Source organism: Zalophus californianus, chromosome 3 (assembly GCF_009762305.2).
Source record: "Zalophus californianus isolate mZalCal1 chromosome 3, mZalCal1.pri.v2, whole genome shotgun sequence".
NCBI classification, from domain to species: domain Eukaryota; kingdom Metazoa; phylum Chordata; class Mammalia; order Carnivora; family Otariidae; genus Zalophus; species Zalophus californianus.
This window is the reverse complement of record NC_045597.1, coordinates 101,315,096-101,335,350: the sequence shown is the minus strand read 5'-3', so window position 1 is coordinate 101,335,350 and position 20,255 is coordinate 101,315,096. Positions and strand designations below refer to the sequence as shown.

The 20,255-nt window shown below is 43.3% G+C and overlaps 1 protein-coding gene across 1 annotated transcript in view; it reads left to right on the top strand.

Annotated features, from left to right (window-relative positions):
• The window catches only part of TMEM163 (transmembrane protein 163), a 215,280-nt gene that overhangs the window by 163,420 nt on the left and 31,605 nt on the right, over positions 1–20,255 (top strand). The window contains exon 5 of the mRNA XM_027588895.2: positions 16,073–16,169. Coding sequence (XP_027444696.1) covers positions 16,073–16,169 — 97 coding nt within the window. The remainder of the gene's footprint in view (positions 1–16,072; positions 16,170–20,255) is intronic.

The following is a 20,255-nucleotide window of genomic DNA, read 5'->3' as shown; positions in this document are numbered from 1 at the left end:
AACCCACCCAAGGAAACAGCATCCACCTGCGCTCCTTCACGGTGCAGGACCTACAGGAGATGCTCAGTTAAAACTGGATTAATTTGTACCAAGCTTGAGACTTGATAGCAGCATTCGATGTTGTAACCAGGATACAGTAAAAGGAAATGTTAAAAGTGATGTAGCTGGAGAAGGCATTTTTAGAAACTGTCTTTTCATTATCAAAGTACAGCACAAGTACAGAAAAGTAAAAGGAGAGGAAGTCCATCTTCTTAGTGTTGTTACTTTTTAGTATATTTTCTGCCAAAAATGTTCCTGTGGTTTAGATTAGATGTATTTGTATTATGTATTTCTCATCTGTATACATAAGATTTTATATCCTGCTTTTTCACGTAATGTTTTATCATTTGGATCCTTTTTTGTTATTGACAAAAGCACTCTTAAATAGCACTTAACAGTTGACTGAATTGATGTATCACAGTTACTTCAACACTCCTTCTGTGGCACATTTAACTTTTACACTTTTCAATCTAAATAATGCCGCTATGAACATTCTTCTGCAAAAAGCTTGTTCTTTAGGGATAAATTCCCAGGAGTGGATCAAAGTGAATGTACAGCTTAAGCCAATTACTTTAAATACCATAATCAAGTAGGCTGGCAACACTGGAGAATATGTTACCGAGGAAATGATAGCATATTTTTTAGGGATGAAAAGAAATAAAAGATTCAGTTAACCACATCATGCTGATGAACATGTGTCCTGAAGGTGCAGATCTTTTCACTTCCCACAGAGACAGAATGGTAGGATTGGTGCCTGATGCATCTACCCCAGGGGTGGGAGTTCCAGGGATCATAAGGAGCCTTCTCTCCGTGTGTGTGTGTGTGTGTGTGTGTGTGTGCGTGTGTGTGTGTGTGTTTTGATTCAGTGAGAGTATTCATTCAGAAGTGGTTTTCTGTATGTGTCTGTGACAGTGGGAATGCCTGCTTCTTCAGGGTGGACTAAACCTTGAGTGGATTCCTGTCTGCAGCAACAGAGCTGCCCTCAGATAGTTTGTTCTGTTGTGATGTGATTCTTAACAGCCAGCCACCTGCTCCAGGCCTAGGTGGTGCTTTTTTGAGATAGTTTAAAAAGAAATTTATTATTTGAGGGGAGGGGGGAGGGGCAGAGGGAGAGAGAGAATCTCAAGCAGATTCCCCACTGAGCATGGAGCCGATGTGGGACTCGATCCCACAACCCTGAGATCATGACCTGACCTCAAATCAAGAGTCAGACACTTAACCGACTGAGCCACCCAGGCGCCCTGCTGCTAACGTCAGATTTTTCTCTTTCAAGAACCTTGTATCTGTCAGTTTTGCTGCAATAACAAACACCCGCCAAATCTCTGTGACTTGAACCACAAATATTAATTTCTCAGTCATTTCCCACTTAAGCTGAGGTTTGATGGTAGCCATGCTCCACATGAGTTCTTAGTCCAGGTCTTAGGCTGGGGAAATAGCTCCTCTCTGAGGATTGCTCTGCTTATTTCACAGGACAGAATAGGGCCAAGCCAACCATGCAGAGCTCTTGCTCAGGAGCGGTGTCTGTGGTGTATGGCACCTCTACTCACACTCTGTTGGCCAAGCCACGTGTCCAAGCCTGACAGTGGGTGGGATGCACACTTGCCCTAAACAGAAGTGTGAGAAGCACATGGCAAAGGAAGGAATGTGTAGGATCAAGTTTGTTGGGAACAATGATACAATATACCATGCGCTTACTGGGAATTGACCTTCTCCGTTTCTTCTGCCTTCCATCCCCTTGTCCACTGCTGTGCCGAACCTGGCTCTTGGCAGGAACTACCTTGGCCCTAGGGCAAGGAAGTCTCCAGAAACAAAGGATTTACTAACCTAGTATGTGGCATTCCCCAATATTCTCCGGTTATTTTCCCATCAAGAGGTGGCATCTCTCTCCCCTCCCTTTAGTTTCAGCAGGCCACTTGTAACCAGCAGAATGCTCTGGAAAGATGCTGCATGACTTCCAAGGAAGCCCCCACAGCTTCTACCTGATTTTCAGGGAACACCCGCTCTAGGGGAGTCAGCCCCTCCGCAGGAAGGCTGACTACCCAGAGGGACGTTGGTTAACCCCTCCAGTTGAGTCCCAGCTGAGCTTGATCCCGGTCATCTCTACGGTGGGATGAAGCATCTCTGTTTTCAGTCCTTGCTATCATTTATGATGGATTCAAAGTCCAGTGGAAGAATATCTGATTAGCCTAAGCTTGGGTTGGGTGGCTTGGTTCAAGGGCAGGGTGCACTTACCATCAGTTCGCCCCTTGAGGACGGTGGGGCTGGAAGGGAAGATTGAGGCCCGCAACCACTGAAAGGAGCATGGATGCAGCGCAGGGCAGCCTCCAGCAGGTGTTCATGGTGGGTACCGCCCCAGTCAGCTGTTGAAAATGCAAATCGAATCCTCTTACTCCACCATTTCCAAAGCAGCCAGGGGCTCTGCATGGTTTTCGTAAGAGAGGGTCGACACCTTAGCTTGGTACGTGAGGTTCTTCAGCAGTGACCCTTGCACACCTCCCTGCCCAGCTTCCTGGCTAGGAACCTTCATGGAACCACTCCAGCCTTACTTAGGCACTTGGGATTCTTGAAAAATGTGGATCTCGTCTACGTTCAAGGATATAAACACAATCTGTGTGCTGATGACTCCAGTTTATGTCCCACTTGAGCTTTTCTCTGAAACTAAACTTTTTATCTTCAACTGCTTTCTCAACATCTCCATTTGGATGCCTAGCAGACATTCCAAACTTAGCGCGTCCCAAACTGAACTCCTGATCTCCCCCCCCCGCCACCTCCCAAAGAAACCTGCATCTCTTGGGGTCTTCCCGAGCTCAGGAAATGGCATCTCCATCCTTCACTTTTCACAGGTCACAAACCTTGGATCAGTGAGTCTTGTTTACTTCACCTATATATGAGCAGAACTTGTCAACGGTACCTTCAGAGTGGATCCCTGACCAGACCAAAACTTGAAATCAGGGGTGACCCATGGGACATATTCTTCCATGCTGCAGTCCTGGTCCAGGACCTATCAGTTGTCACACTCTCACCTGTATCACTGCATGACCTTTAACTGCTCTCCCTGGTTGCCTTTGCCAGGCAGCAGTGATCTTGTTAGAACATGTGGACATCACAGCATCCCCAAGTCAGAGCCTCCAGGGGCTTCCTATCCTTATAAAAGCCTAAATCCTTTCAGGGGCTCTGAAAGTTTGCATGACCCTTGCCCTCTGACCTCACATCCACCACTTGCCCTCTTTCTCACTTCTCTTCAGTCCATTGGCTGCCTTGACATTCTTGGATCATGTCAAGCAGTCTTCTGCCTCAGAGCCTTGCTCTTGTCTGTGCCTGGAAGCTTCTAACCCCATGTGCCTGCATGATTTGCTCCCTAGAACAGTGCCTAGGACAAAGTGGGTTTGTAGTGAAAATGTGCTGACCAAGTGAATTCTGATATGCCTTTGCACATACTTTCCCTTTTCCTAGAATATACTGTTCACTGCTGCTTACCAAGCTAGCTTCTTTTGGTTCTTTCAAAGTCACCTCAAATCTCAACTCCTCTAGAAGATTCCTGTGTGACTTAAATGCCCCCTTTCTCTACTCTTTGAGGAGAAGGACTATCTTGTCATTCTATCTAGTGCAGAGGAGGCTTTTTGGCACTTGGTAAACCCTCAGGAAATATCTTCTTCAGTCTCAAGATTGACGTAGTGTTTATTTTAATTGGTGGTACTTGCACATTGTTTAAAAAAAAACAAAAAGCATGATGGGGTATGAAGGGAAAAGCAAGCCTCTCCCCTGTGTTTTCTGTAGAGGCTGTTATCATGTTCTGTGCATAGACAAGTAGTTATACGTTGAATAAATACCTAAGAAAAAGTTGAAGTTGATAATTGATCTAACACTGAAAATTCTTTTGTGGCTCACTTTGAATAACCAGTTTGTCTAAGTAGTGATTCTGGATGTTTTTATTCTCCTGAAAAACAAGAGGTTCACCCTGAAAGTCCTTTTCAAATCTTTCTAAAACCCACCAGTCCATTGCTTACTTCACCAGGTTGAAAATAGTGAGATACCAGCAGATCTGCTGGTATCTCACAGGAACTGGTAGAAACCAGCCCCCTCCCTCCCTCCACTTCTGCTCTCTGCTAGCATCATCTCTTTCGAGGTTCATTGGAGTTACCTTCCCTTCGGTCTTCCTGCTTCCACTGGCCTGTTAGCAACAGCGTGGCCATCACCATCCTATTTAAGTCATTTCTTTGATCAATCCTTTGTTGGTTTCCTGTCCCACTCAGAATAAAGGCCGTAGTCCTGGGTATGACCTTGAGGCCCTGCACGGATGCCGTATTCCAGCCGTGCTGGCCTCGTAGCTCTTCACTGAATAAGCCTGGTTCCCTCCTCCATGGGAACCTTTGCCCTCTGTTCCCTTGGTCCACAGTGCTCTTCCCGCGTAGCTGCACAGCTCACTCTCCTTTCTTCTGGGTCTTTCGTCAGATGTCCTGTCATCAGAGAGAAGCATTGACTACTGTATATAAAATGACACTCTCATTATTCTCCTTTATGCTGCTTTCTGCATCCTGTGCTTATTTGCTCACCTTCTTATTGTCTGACTCTTGCTGTGTAAGCTCCATGAGAGCAAGCAATTACTCACTTTCTTGTTTGCTGCTGAATCCTTGCACTAGAACATAATAGGTGTTGATTGGTATTGGTTGATGGATTGAAGGAGCCTGGGTTGTGAGTCTCAGCACGCACTCCCCTTGTGGTGTGTATTGGAAGCAGAGGTACTGGGTAGAGTTTGGCAACTATTAGGATGGCCCTTTCCTGTTGCTCTCTCTCCTTCTGCCTCTCCACACCCCAGAAACAATGGCGTGAGATGTAGGGGCCCCAGGAAAATAGCCTTGGGAGGCCGGACTCAGGAGATGCCTCTTTGGCTAGGCTCAGGGTATCTGGCTGGCTGGACATTTGTCCTCAAGCTTAGCAAGTCCCAAGGAGACTCCCTGCCAGCCCCGACTCCAACCTCACACTGCCTGCTCAGGACCATGTGCCGCCTCTTCTCCTTTGGCCAGTCTCAAAATCGGGGTTGTCCTTGTGTTTTCCCCCACTGTCCAGATCCCGTTGGTTCCCGAGTTCCATCAGTTTAGGCCCCTCAGTGTCTGCCTATCGACCCCTCTTAGCTGTCCTGGCCCCTGTGTAGGGAGTCATCCCTTTGTTTCCTTGGCCGCTGGCGTTGTCTCCCAGCTGATCCCCTGCCTCTAGTTTGTTTCCCTTCGCTCTTGTCAAGCCCCACCCACAGTCAGAGGGTCTTTGTGAAGCCCAGATGACACTGTGGGCCTCCCTTGCTTAAGATCCTCCAGCAACTTCCTGTCATCACTCAAAAACGTGTGTTTCACTTTGATGATCTTTGGCCTATCTGCATATCACTTATGCTGTTATTTACTGAATATTTACCTAAACGAAATCTTAATTTTCCCCTAAGCAATAATATCTTTGAAGGCTTGGGGTGATAATTGGGTTTTTCCTACTCTGTTGAAATATGTACATATTAAATACAACACTCTGGTCCATGCACCATCTAAGAGCCATGGTTTTGCACCATCTTGAGGGGACTTTCAGGACACAGAGGGACATTCTTCATGTGGCCCTTGCATTGCTGCTCTCAGGCCAAATGCTTCAGGAATATCCTCTCCACTTTTTTTTTTTTTTTTAAGATATTTATTTATTTGAGAGAGAGGGAGAGAGAGAGAGAGAGCATGAGAGGGGGGAGGGTCAGAAGGAGAAACGACTTCCCGCTGAGCAGGGAGCCCGATGTGGGACTCGATCCCAGGACCCTGGGATCATGACCTGAGCCGAAGGCAGACGCTTAACCAACTGAGCCACCCAGGCATCCCTTCACTTTTTTTTTTTTTAATTTTTTTTTAAATTGAAATACAGTTGACATACAATATGATATTAGTTTCGGGCATACAATGCAGTGATCTGACAATTATAGACACTACAAAATGCTCACCACGATAAGTGTGGTTACCATCTGTCACCATGCAAAGTTATTACCATATTATTGACTATATTCCCTATTCTGTACTTTTCATTTCCATGACTGACTGACTTTATATTGGGAAGTTTGTATCTCTTAATCTCCTTTGCCTGTTTCATCCATTCCCTCCCCCCATGGCAACTACTAGTTCTCTGTGTTTATGGGTCTGTTTCTGCTCTTTTGTTTTGAGATTCTGCATGTAAGTGAAAGCATATGGTATTTGTCTTTCTCTGACTGACCCATTTCACTTAGCATTATACTCTCTAGGTCTGTCCATGTTGTTGTGAATTGCAAGATTTCATTCCTTTTTTATGACTGAGTAATATTCCGTGTGTGTGTGTGTGTGTGTGTGTGTGTGTGTGTGTGTCTGTGTGTGTCTGTGTATAGCACATTATTCATTTGTTGATGGGTATTTAAGTTGCTTCCATATCTTAGGTATTGTAAATAATGCTGCAGTAAACATAGGGGTGCATATATCTTTTAAAATTAGTGTTTTTATTTTCTTTGGGTAAATATCTGGAAGTGGAATTACTAGATCATATGGTATCTGTATCTGTATTTTTAATTTTTTGAGGAAACTCCATACCATTTTCCACAGTGGCTGCACCAGTTTGCATTCCTACCAATAGTGTATGAGGGTTCTCTTTTCTCCACATCCTCACCAACTCTTGTTTTTTCTTGTCTTTTTGAAAATAGCCATTTGGACAGCTGTGAGGTGATATCTCACCGTGGTTTTGATTTGCATTTCCCTGATGATCAGTGATGTTGAGCATCTTTTCATGTGTGTGTTGGCCATCTGTATTTCTTCTTTGAAAAATATCTGTTCAGGTCATCTGCCCATTTTTAAGCAGAGTATTTATTTATTTATTTTTTGGGGGGTGCTGAGTTGTGTAAGTTCTTTGTATATTTTGAATATTAACCCCTTATTGGATATATCATTTGCAAATACCTCCTCCCATTAAATACATTACCCTTTTGTTTTGTTGATGGTTTCCTTCACTGTGCAAAACCTTTTGAGTTTGATCTGATCCCAATTATTTTTGCTTTTGTTTTTCCTGCTTGAGGAGGCAGATCCAGAGAAATATTGCTAAGGCTGATGTTCAGCAATTTACTGCTTGTGTTTTCATTTAAGTGGTTTTATGGTTTCAGGTCTTACATTTAGGTCTTTAATTCATTTTGAGTTTGTTTTTGTGTATGATGTAAGAAAATGGTCCAGTTTCATTCTTTTGCATGTAGCCATCCAGGTTTCCCAAAACCATTTATTGAAGAGACTTTCTTTTCCTCATTGTGTATTCTTGCCTCCTTTGTTGTAGATTAATTGACCATTCAAGCATGGGTTTATTTTTGGGTTCTGTATTCTGTTCCAGTGATCTGTGTGTCTAATTTTGTGCCAGCACCATACTCTTTTGATTATTACAGCTTTGTAGTCTATTTTGAAATCTGGGACTGTAATGCCTTTAGCTTTGTTCTCCTTTCTAAAGATTGTTTTGGCTATTTGAGGTATTTGTGGGTCCATACAAATTATAGGATTCTTTGTTCTAGCTCTTTGAAAAATGATGTTAGCATTTTGATAGGGATTGCATAGAACCTGTAGATTGCTTTCAGTAGTGTGGGTATTTTAACAGTATTCTTCCAATTCATAAGCATGGTATATCTTTCCATTTATTTATGTTGTTTTCAGTTTCTTTCATCATTGTCTTATGGTTCTCAGAGTACATATCTTTCACCTCTTTGGTTAAATTTATTCCTAGATATTTTATTCTTTTTATTTAATTGTAAATGGGATTTTTTTTCTTCACTTCTCTTTCTGCCACCTCATTATTAGTGTATAGAAACACAACAAATTTCTGTATTAATTTTGTATCCTACAACTTTAGTGAATTAATTTATTATTTTTAAGAGGGCTTTTTTTTTTTTGGTGGCATCTTTAGGATTTCTCTATCTAGTATCATGATCTTCAAATAGTGACAGTTTCATCTTTCTTACCAATTTGGATCCCTTTTTCTTTTTCTTGTCTGATTGCTATGGTTAGGGCTTCCAGTACTATGTTGAATAAAAGTGATGAGAGTGGACATCCTTGTCTTGTTTCTGATCTTAGAGGAAGCACTTTCAGCATTTTACCATTGAGTATGTTAGCTGTAGGTCTGTCGTATGTGGCCCTTATGTTAAGGTATCTTCCCTCTAAATGTACTTTATTGAGTGTTTTTCATGAATGGATATTGAATCTTGTCATATGCTTTTTCTGCATCTACTGAGATGATGATATGATTTTTACCCTTTGTTACTGTGGTGTATCATACTGTTGATTTGTGTATATTGAATCACTCTTGCATTCCTGGAATAAATCTCACTTGATCATAGAGAATGATCCTTTTAATGCATTATTGAATTCAGTTTGCTAATATGTTGTTGAGGATTTTTGCATTTATTTTCATTAGAGATGTTGGCCTATAACTTTTTTTTTTTTGTTTGTAGTGTCTTTAGTTTTGTTATCAGGGCAATGCTGATCTTAATAGAGTGAATTTGAAAGCATTCCTTCCTCTTCTATTTCCTGCTTTTCCAAAGCCTCTTTCCTCATTCTTTTTTAAAATTTTACTGTTTTTAATTTTAATTTTATATCATTAACATCCATTGTTATATTAGTTTCAGGTGTACAAAGTATTAACTCTTCTTTAAATGTTTGGTGGAATTCACTTAGGAAGACATATGGTCCTGGACTTTCATTTGCTGGGAATTTTTTATTACCATTTCAATTTTGTTACTAGTAATCTGTTCATGTTTTCTATTTCTTCATTATTCAAATTTGCAAGATCGTATGTTTCTATGAATTTATCCCCTTCTTCTGGGTTGTCCAATTTGTTGGCATATAGTTTTTCTTAGTATTGTCTGTAATCATTTGTATCTCTGTATTACCAGTTGTAAATTCTCCTCTTTCATTTCTGATTTTATTTAAGTCTTTTTTTTTTTTTTTCCTTGAGGAATCTGGCTAAAGATTTATCAGTTTTATCTTTTCAAATGATCAGCTCTTAGTTTCATTGATTTTGTTTGTTTTCATTTCATTTATTTCAACTCTGATCTTTATTATTTCCTTCTTTCTACTAACTTTGGGCTTTTCTAGTTCCTTTAGGTACAAAGTTCAATTGTTTATTTGAGATTTGAGATTTTTCTTATTTTTTGAGGTAGTCTGTATTGCCATAAACTTTCCTCTCAGAACTGCTTTTGTTGTCCCAAAGATTTTGAACCATTGTGTTTCTGTTTTCACTTGTCTCTGGGTGTTTTTTTTATTTCCTTTTTGATTTCTTTGTTGATCCATTGGTTGCTTAGTAGCATGTTTAGCCTCCATGTATTTGTGTTTTTTTCCATTTGTTTTCTTGTAATTAACTTCTAGTTTCATATCATTTTGGTCAGTAAAGATGCTTGGTATGATTTCAGACTTACTAGATTTATTGATACCTGTTTTGTGAACTAACATGTGATCTGTCTTTAATAGGGACATGAACATATCCATGCACAGCACCTCTACTTTGCATTTTCACTGAAGCAGGGCCCCACAGTGGTAGGTCTTCACACTTTTGCTCGTAAAGTCCCCTCTGCATGGAGTGTCCTCCCTAGCCTTCCATTTTTTCTGCTTAATGATTCCTGTCCATTCTTCTAGACCTAGCTTAAATAAATGTCACATTGCAGGGGTGCCTGGGTGGCTCATTCAGTTAAGTGTCTGCCTTCCATTCAGGTCACGATCTCAGGGTCCTGGGATCAAGCCCCGTGCTGGGCTCCCTGCTCAGTGGGGAGTCTGCTTCTCCCTCTCCCTCTGCCTTTCTGCTCCACTCATGCTCTCTCTCTCAAATAAATAAATTAAAAAAAAAAATCTTAAAAAAAAAAGGTCGCAGAGGTACAGATCTGTGATTCAACAGTCTTGCACAATTCACAGCGCTCACCATTGCACCTACCCTCCCCAATGTCTATCACCCAGCCACCCCATCCCCGCCCCCACTCCAGCAACCCTCAGTTTGTTTCCTGAGATTAAGAATTCCTCATATCAGTGAGGTCATATGATACATGTCTTTCCTTCCCACTCTGTCCACAGGTTGTATTTCACCATGTTACTATGTTCATTTTGTTTCTTGCCCATTTTCACATTCATAAGTAATAAGTTCCTGTGATGATTTTCAGGTTTCCTATGCTACATTTGTGCTCTCAGGAGACTGCGAATAGATTGTTTTCCTTAGCCTCAAGGCTTGGCATGTAGAACTTAAAATGTGAATGACTGAAGTACAAATCCCCTTCTAAAAAAAAAAAAATGCAGTTACCTCTGGTGGAGCAGTAGCTGTGGCTGAGATTGACTGACAATAGATGAGAACAAGAGTGAGACTTGGCATGTAAACCTGGGGAGTTGGAGGGGTTTACTGGAGGGAGGGCAAGTGATGCATTCATCAATGGGAAATACCAAAGACATGATGCTCTTTTACAACAGCAGACCCTGCCAGCCCACATTAATTTACCTGATTCTGATGAGTAGCTTTTGGGATTCCCTCCCTCCTTCCTTCTCTCCCATCCTCCCTTCCTCCCTTTCTTCATTTTTCTTTCTTTCTTATTGAGAAAATATATAGAGAGTATAGAGATAGACAACATACATATGTACAGATACACTGATGAATCTGTATTTTCAGCACAACCTTTACAACTGCACCATCTGATACATCACTAACTACATGTGGCCATTTCAATTATAATTAATTGAAAGTAATTAAAATTAAAATTCCATTTCCTCAGTTGCTCTAGCAACATTTGAAGCACTCAGTAGCCACATATGGCTAGTGGCTACCATACTGGACAGTGCGGAATAGAACACTCCATCCTCACAGGAAATTCTATTGGACTGCATTGCTATAGAATCTAATTCTTTTATAAATCCCTCATGTTGACTTTTGTCTTTACAATTGAAGCTAGGAAAAAAAGTCCTGTGTAAACGAGATTTTACTTGGGTGGGTCTTAGCTTGTACATTCATACAGATATAAACAAAGGGCCATTTGTTGAGGAAGGTGGTTACATGTGAGTTGGTGGTTACATGTTGAGGAGATGGATGATCTTACCATGGAGAGTGCATGGACCACTTTCCTGGAGAGCTCTGGCCTGAGGAACCATTCACACCACAGCCTGTTCACTGTGCAGCAGATAGATGAGGATGAAGGTAGAGAAGAGAGATGGGAATGTGGGTGTGAGAGGAGGTGGGATCTAGAGCTTAGGAGAATCAAGGGAAGGGGCAAGATGGCGGTCTTGAATCAATGTTCGGCATAGACATTATAGAGAATGAGAAATGGCTCATAAGCATTCATTTCTCACGTTCTCCTTCCCTTTACCCTGGCTCCAAATGGACTTTGTGGCTTTATTTAAAATGGCAGAGCACATGAAGGGAGAGAGAATCTAGCTGGAATAAAATAACACCAGAGATTGTGCCTCCCTAAGTACTATGTTTGTGCTCATCACTTGACTGTCTTTTATTTTTCATTACTTCACATTTGAACAGTGGCCCAGATTACAAGTGCTTTGGGCACCAGGATGAAAGATGATCAATAAAACATTGACACTTTAAGCTGTGGACTGAACTGATTAATTACCAGGACTACTGTATTTTAGGTCTTTTGTAAATTAGGGGATGACTAGACAAAAACTTCTCCTGTTTGACTGTTTGGATCTGGTGGAAAATAACTTAGAACTGGTATAAGACTCATGCTTTATTAATGTGAATCACAGGACTTCAAACCTACAATTGACAAAGGACCAAACTTTCAACCTGACATCATTTTGGATGTGAGAGTATCTGTCAGTCTGTTTTGCCCTTATAATTTCATCAGCAAAAAATATTAATGGTTACTTCAAGGTTATTCATAGAATTACAATGCTGTGCACAATTAGTAATCTGTAGTCTTTAGCAGAAGAAAAGGAGATGACCAGTGGCTTTAGTCATTTCTCTAGATTTTACTAGTCATCTTTCAGACATTAAATGTGTCTTGGGGAAGATCAATGTAGGCTCTGTCTTGACTGTGCATCAGAAACACCGAAAGGGCCTATTAAAACACAGATTGCTGGGCCCCATCCCCAGAGTTTCTGATTCAGCAGATCTGGGGTGGACTCAAAACTTGGCTGTTCTAACAAGTTCCCAGGTGATGCTGATGCTGCTGTTTCGTGGACCACTCTTTGACAACTAGTGTTCCTGTGGGGAGTTTAAACTCAACTTCAGTCTGTGTTCATTTGGGGGATTATGTTGACAGAGGCATTGTATTTGCCTCTTTTCTGACTCAATGTTTCTCTCCTCTGGGGTATGGGCAAGGGGGAGAAGGAATCTGCATTCATTCCAGTGACCTGGCTGCTCACTGCTGTCAGGCCCATGCACACATTGCCCTTTACTTCCCAGGCCAGCCTTGCCTGGTGACGTGCTGATGGGGCAGTGACCCTCCATCGCTCCCCCTTCTGCTTCCTCCCAAACTAGGAAGCAGCACATGGTTGCGGAAAGAAGCAGCCGTATTTGTAGTGTTGGCTTCTAACCCAGATGTTGCCTGCAGCTTGCAGGCCACCGCAGTCCCAGGGCGGTGGAGGTGTGAGGATGTGATGTGGATGCCGAGAGTCTTCGAGTGGCCAGGTGGTTGACTGGGGCTGGCTGCTGGGAGGGAGTCAGGAGACCGGGTTGTATTTCTAAGTGGACTTCAAACTCCTTGGGTGACCTTGGACAAGCCCTCCTCATCCTTGACTTTCCCATTTTGACCACTTGTGTTTATGGAATACACACACCTCTTTCCTTCCCAGCCTGAAAAATCGCAGAAAAACAGAAACTCTGATCTGGTGAGTGGCCTCCAGAGCATTTATGCCCTGCTGTGCAGAACTCTGAGTGCCTGAGGACAAAGCTGCTGTGTAAACACAATATATTATTAATAAAATGTTAAAAAATAGCATCACACCCTCTGCTAATAATAGCCGGTTTAGGCTGTGGGAGCAGCTTTGACACGCAAGCTCCCAGCAGTGTTGAAGGAAAGGTGACTATGGTTTTTTGAATTTGCAGCACATTTAAAAGAAGATGAAAACAGGGCTTTAAAACATTTTTGAGCATATTCACAGGTATATCTGTGAAGAAAATAGGATTATACTTTTCGTAAAATTCAACTTTAATAAACCAAACCATCAATTTCTTTTGATTTCCATTACACTTCAGAGTGGTTTTATAAGGTGGGCTATTCAATAGGCATTTTGGCTAAATTATCAGGAGTGTCCTTCCCCTTCCCATCTGTATTGGTAAGTGGCTGATACCCCTTAAACTCCATGCGGGAACACTTAGAAATTATCGAGTAATTACTTAATCAGCGACTCCGTCTACTCTCCAGGTGCATATGGGGCACCTGCTGTGTGCTCCTGTAGATACCAAGATATAAAAATACGGTTCTTGCCCTTAAGGGATTTGTAGTGTAATTTTGCTTCAAGATATATAAGCAAGGAAGGAGAACATTGCATCCTTTATATTTGTCTCCTTAAGAAATGTAAACAGAGTTCAAATCCACTCTTTATGCATTATAGTGGTGTTTCTGCAATGATCTGGAATAAAATGGGTTCCTGCAGCATCACTGTTACCTGTCAGCAAGAAGCTCAGACGTTTGTCCTCCCCAGCCCCCACCAAGGGAAGTATGGAGATGAAGACTCCCTGAGGATGTTGTAATAAACTGTCTGTAGAAGGTCTAGCACCCAAGTGATGCCTTCCCTACTTGTGCCTCACAGAGAGAAAGCTGCTCAGTAAGAAAATACACTACACATCCCATAGGGACCATTAGACCTCCTCCTTTCCCACTAGCTGTGATGACAACCCGCGCCTTGCCTTCTGTCCAGGGAGTTGTGACTTTCTATGCCACACTGGGAGCTCCCTAAGGGCAGGGCCCCTCCTTGGGTCTAGGTGCAGGACTCTCAACTCCAGTGTCTCTGGGAATTGCCTAGGAGCTTTGAAACAAATGCAGATGCTTGGGTTCACCCCCTCCCCACCACCCCGAGATTCTGATACAGTTGAATTTGAGAGTTCCCTGGGTGACTGTCAAAAACACTCCCCAGGTGAGTGCAGTTTGCCCTTGTGTTGAGAAGCACTGAGCTGGCGGTTGACTTTGTCTGAAAGAGGGAATCAGAGAGAGTCTGTGGCAGACCCTCGGGAATTTTTTGAATGGAGAAAAGCTCAGCTTACATTGGAGGACTATCCTGACTTTAGGCTCTTTTCCTGTAGATGGGACCCCCCCCCCCCGCCCCGCCACAGTGTACAGGTAGCAATGGTTATTTGAGGTGCTGGTCACAGTGGCCTATAGCTTGCTTCCCCGTGGGCACAGCTGGGTCTCCGGGGCCAGTGCCTTGGGAGCATTGATCCCCCGATCCCCAGGGTTCTTCAGTTTTGCTCAACTATCTGGTCATTAAAGAGCCTCCAGTAGATGGACCTAGTTCCCTCACAATGCCCCTCCTGGCTTCAGCCCCTTTTGCCCCCATAGCCCTGCCAGGACGGGGGTTACCAGCCCCAGGCGGAGGGCCTCATGTCAGCGTTCTTCCCTCCTGCCACTGCATTAGTGGGTACTCACTGTCTGAATTATCTTTTCTCCTCCTTGAGTCTGCATCCCCCTGCCCCCCAAGCCAGGCTCATCCACCCACAGTGGATCACCCATTTTGGTGCATAGGGCCAAGTCCTCTTTTGCTCAAGTCTATACCAAGATCCCCAGCCCATTCATTACTTTTCCTACAATCTCTATATTTTGTGTTATGCACTAATCTGCAATGATCCCTTCTTTCTGTCTGTTTTTGAAAGACTAAAACCTACAACTAGAGTGTGCATCAGAAGCCTACTGAGTGGGCTCCAAGAAGCCTTATTTACCCACTTATTTCTGACTTTGAGGTTTGGGGGAGCATGTCTGTCCATGGGCTCATTAGGATTCTAACTAAGTAGGTGTTACTTCAATGTTATGTGGGCAATTTTCGGCTGTTCTGTTAATCCAGAGAAGGGAATCCAAGATAGACAGTGAAAAATGGTTTTATTTGATAGTTGAGAGAAAAGGGCTGAGGAGGCTGCCAAGTGATGGGGACATCAGGTTGGAATAGGAATGACTTAGAGCTAATTGTAGTTGTTCATTTTTCTCTATTTTTGTTTTCATTTGGTGTTTTGACTCCTGTATTACTATCATCATTTCCTCATGTTTATTTCATTTTCCATCTTTGCTTCTCCTACAAATTGTTGCTTATGGTTTGCCAGAGAAAACTCCTACGTCCTGAGCTCCCCCAGACTTCCTAGCAGCCCCCACCCCACACCCCTGGCTGTGCATCATCTAGTTTTCCTCCCGCCACCTCCCGTGCTAATGTCTCAGTTGAACTCATTCTTCTTTCACTCCTCTCCTTTCTTTTTAAAGAATTGCTTCCTCTTGGCATAAACACTCTATCTTTTGTTGTTACCAAATCATTCTTCCTTCTTATCTTTGGGAAAATACAGTGGTGTCTATCACATCATATCAGAAAGCGACATCCAGAGTGGACTTTTCCTTTGTTTAGACCAACATTAATGGGTTATTTACTGATGCTCATTTCATCTTCAGGTAGAAAATATTATTCCCATTTGACAGGTGAAGCTAAAAGAAGTTCAGTAGCTTGACCAAGATCAAGCATGTTAAATGGTAGAGCTTGGGGTGTTTCAGGCCAGAGCCTTCACTCTTTACTGTTAAACCCTGAACCCTCCAGCTGGAGGTGAACCGGCGTATTGTGTTGCCAGGCCGAAGAGATAGATTTAACATCCTTGAAATTCCTCCCATGCCAGCATTCATGGGATGCTCTGAGATTATGTAGGATGGTGAGCCCTTTTCCCATGGGGTTGGTTTTGCTGATAAATTGGCCTGGGATCCTAGAGATGATTCAGTATCAATTCTCATGTTGGGCATGTGGCGAATTATGATTGCGTACCAGTACCTTGGGTTGTATTATTGTGTAAATGAGCGGAGCAGACTTCTCCCAGTTAAGATTCTCAATGTTTTGTTTCTTTGCAGAGCCTGTGTCATCCTGGGGGTGATATTCCTTCTGTCATCCATATGTATAGTGGTCAAAGCCATCCATGACCTCTCAACTAGGCTGCTCCCAGAAGTGGTAAGGCCCTTCTTCTTCCTTAACAGTTTTTCCTGGAGGTACTAGCCTCCTGTGTTACCTCTCATGAAGGATTTACTGGGGCAAGTCGGGTGGGTGGAGAGAGAATATACAGCATTTTAGGAGTACAGAAGAACTCACAGCTGAGTGTGAATGATTTGGCAGAGTGAAGCCCTGGGCAAGAGGAAAAAGCTTCACGTAGTTGAGATGGTACTAGGTTCTGGGTTCTGTGTCTCTCTCCTTAGATGTTTTGACTATTTTTAAAGCAAGATGTCTTTTATGTGAAAAGAAACGGGATGTTTTTATATAGCAGAGTGATCCAATCTGTGTTGTTTGCATCTGTTGTTCTTTGTCTACTGTAATAATAATAATTTTCCTCTTTTGCACCTTGCATAGATTCATTCACGTTGGATTTTTTTTTTTTGGCAGAACTGACATTTGGATGCGGAAACTGGAGGACACAATTTCATATTAAAGTGTGTCTTTGACTCTTTGTTCTTTGGGTGAGAGCTATTGCAAGCACTCTGATTCCTTTTATCCCTCTTCTCTTAGGAGTGCTGGAGGAAAAAAAAAAGTGCTTTAATGTCTCCTATCAGGTCATCTTCATGGAAGGCAGCTGACTTACTTACCAAGAGATGGAGATGAAGCCATCATGATGATTCTCTATATACAAGTTGCATAGTGATTTAAATGCGAAAAAATATGGGCTCTTCTCTTAGGATGTGATTTGATTTGAGTTTGGCTTACATGCGCCATCTTATACCGGGCCTCAATTCTTAGACCCTTCATTTCACTTTTAGAAAAATATATGTTAATCCTTCCCGGGGTGAGGTATTGCATGTGTTCATGGGGAAGATTAAAATGAAGTGGGACTTGATACTGCGTTTACGAGAGGTACGGAAGTGGCTGCTTTAAATTGCTATCCCCTTCCCCAACTGAAATTGAGGTCCGAGCCCCTCCTCTAATAACTCACCAGGATCTTCGCTGTTTGTCATCACAGCTGGCCAGAAGCTTATTCTCTAATATCTCAGTGCAAGTGAGGAAAGATGGACAACCCACCCACGGCTTTCAGTCTGAGTCAGAAGCGGAGCTAGCTGAGGGGGGAATAGTACTGTTTTACTACTCCGTGCTCTTTTTCTCACGATTGTGCCGCCTCCCTCTCATCTCCTCGCTGTGATCTCACTCTGGCCTGGGATCCTGGACTTTGCCATCCTTTTCCTCCCTCAGACTTGCTAATCTATGTTCTATTCTGTCAGAACCTGAATCTTAGCATTAAGTATGATTGATTAAGATGTCAGTCAGATAACATCTTTGCATTTTACAGGGGATGGAAATATGCCTCCACTCTAAGAAGTGTTTATCAGTGGGAATTTTCAGCACTAGGCTAGTTGACATGTTCATTCATTTAGGCATTAAAAATTAATTTGCAGCAGGGCTAATGTGACAAGGAACAGGCAGCTGCGCTCATGGGCCTTTGCAGAGGCCCTCCTTGTCTTTCTCTTGATAGTGGAACCATTTTTACCTGGGGACAGTCTCTCATCCTGTGGAGCAAATGCTCCTAAGGCAAGCGGCTCACCAACTGAAATGCCACACCAGGATAAAAATGTCCGATGCCCTGTCCCATGTGGGGTTCTGAGAGGGCAAAGAGCTCCGTGGTTTTACCCCAGACAGGCCCTGTCCTTGGAGAACTCACACCCACTGCATCTTTTATCAGCCCTGGTGTGGGATTTAAGAATCAGACCCATTTATGGTGAGCTCCTCAGAACTCTGAAGAAAAGAATTAAGGTGGTTTTATTGTTTTGTTTTCAGTCTTCAGCATCATGGCAAGATAACAAAGGCACACAAGCTCCCGTCTCCAGATAGAAGGCCTTCTGATCAGCTGAGTGGCACACGGGGGCCTGGTAAAGGCTGCCAAGTGGTAGCCAACAGTGTTTCCATCCCCAGTCTTTGGCTTCCCACTCTCTGCTCTAGACGTTTGGGGAAGGCCACAGTCCATAGCCAGACCCCCGATCCCTGGCCTGCAGTCACTCAGCACCAGCGTTTGTCCACATCTAAATCACGATGTAATTTAGATCAGATGTAATCAGCTGCTCAGAGAAGCCAGTCCGCAAAGCAGGAGAAGCTCAAGTGCAACCAGTTGTCTGTGGCAAGCGTGTGCCTGGGGGAAAGGCCTGCCCTCTAGTGGTGCCCGGCAGACTTGCTGTGCAGGGCTGTGGACCCAGGGCTGTCAAATCTTCCAAGTTTTCAAGAGAGAGTGGAAGCCTCTGTTTGGTGTGAAATAAATTGGCAACTCATTAAACATTTTTGAAAACCCTGGTTGGGAGTGGGTGGGCAGTTTTGTGTAGGTCAAATAAAGTATGCCTGTGGCAGTTGGAACCTGGGAGACTGGTTTTCAGGGCCATGATGGCATGATTTTAGGTCTGAGTTACAGCCTTGCCCTTGCCCTCAATTACGGAACTGCCTTTTTTCCCCCCCATAATTCCAGTGTAGTTATCATATATTGTTATATTAGTTTCAGGTGTACAATGTAGTGATTCAACAATTCCACACATCACCCGGTGCTCATCAAAAGTGCCCTCCTTAATCCCCATCACCTGTTTCACCCATCCCCCACCCACTGCCCCTCTGGTGACCATGTTTGTTCTCTAGAGTTAAGAGTCTGTTTCTTGCTTTGTCTCTTTCTTTTCCTTTGTCCATTTGTTTTGTTTCTTAAATTCCACACGAATGAAATCATATGGTATTTGTCTTTGACTGACTTATTTCGCTTTGTGTTATATTGTTTACCTCCATCCGTGTTGTTGCAAATGGCAAGATTTCATTATTTTTTTATGGCTGAGTAATATCCCATTATATAGGGGCACCTGGGTGGCTCAGCCGTGAAGCGTCTGCCTTCGGCTCAGGTCATGATCCCAGGGTCCTGGGATTGAGCCCCGCATCGGGCTCCCTGCTCCGTGGGAAGCCTGCTTCTCCCTCTCCCACGCCCCCTGCTTGTGTTCCTGCTGTCGCTGTGTCTCTCTCTGTGTCAAATAAATAAATAAAATCTTTAAAAAATAAAAAAACAAAAATAGTCCATTGTATATATACCCTACATCCTCTTTACCCGCTCATCAGTCCATAGACACTTGGAGGAACCGTCATGCACTGCTGGTGGGAACGCAAGCTGGTGCAGCCGCTGTGGAAAAGAGTATTGAGGTGCCTCAAAAAGTTGAAAGTAGAACTACCCTACTGTCCAGTAATCACACTGCTGGGTATTTACTCAAAGGATACTAAAACCCAAACCCAAAAGGACACATGCACCCCTCTGCTTACTGCAGCACTATTTATAATGGCCAAGTTATGGAAGCAGGGCTGCCCTTTTAGGTATGATTTCTATCGGGTTGTTTTTACTGTGGGTTTGTCAGAAGCAGCATTTTCCTGACCCCAGGCCTGTTTCCTGGTGGCTCTTTTGCTCTTTCTTCCTTTCTCTCTTTCTCTCTCTCTCTTTCTTTCTCTCTCTCTCTCTTTCTTTCAAGATTTTATTCATTTACTTGTGAGAGAGAGAGAGAGAGCACAAGCAGGGGGAGTGGCAGGCAGAGGGAGAAGCAGGCTTCCCGTGGAGCAGGGAACCTAATGCGGGGCTCGATCCCAGGACCCTGGGATCATGACCTGAGCCGAAGGCAGACGCTTAACGACTGAGCCACCCAGGCGCCCCTTGTTGTATGGTTTTTATTTATTTATTTATTTATTCATTCATTCATTCATTCATTCATTCATTCATTCATTTGAGAGCGAGAATGAGAGAGAGAGAGCACATGAGAGGGGAGAGGGTCAGAGGGAGAAGCAGACTCCCTGCTGAGCAGGCAGCCCAGTGCGGGACTCGATCTCAGGACTCCAGGATCGTGACCTGAGCCGAAGGCAGTCGCTTAACCAACTGAGCCACCCAGGCGCCCCTGTTTTTTTTTTTTTTTAAAGATTCTATTTATTTGACAGAAAGCATAAGCAAGGGGAGGGGCAGAGGAAGAGGGAGAAGAAGCAGGCTCCCTGTTGAGCAGAGAGCCCCAGATGCAATTCGGATCTGGATCCCAGGACCCTGGGATCTTGACCTGAGCT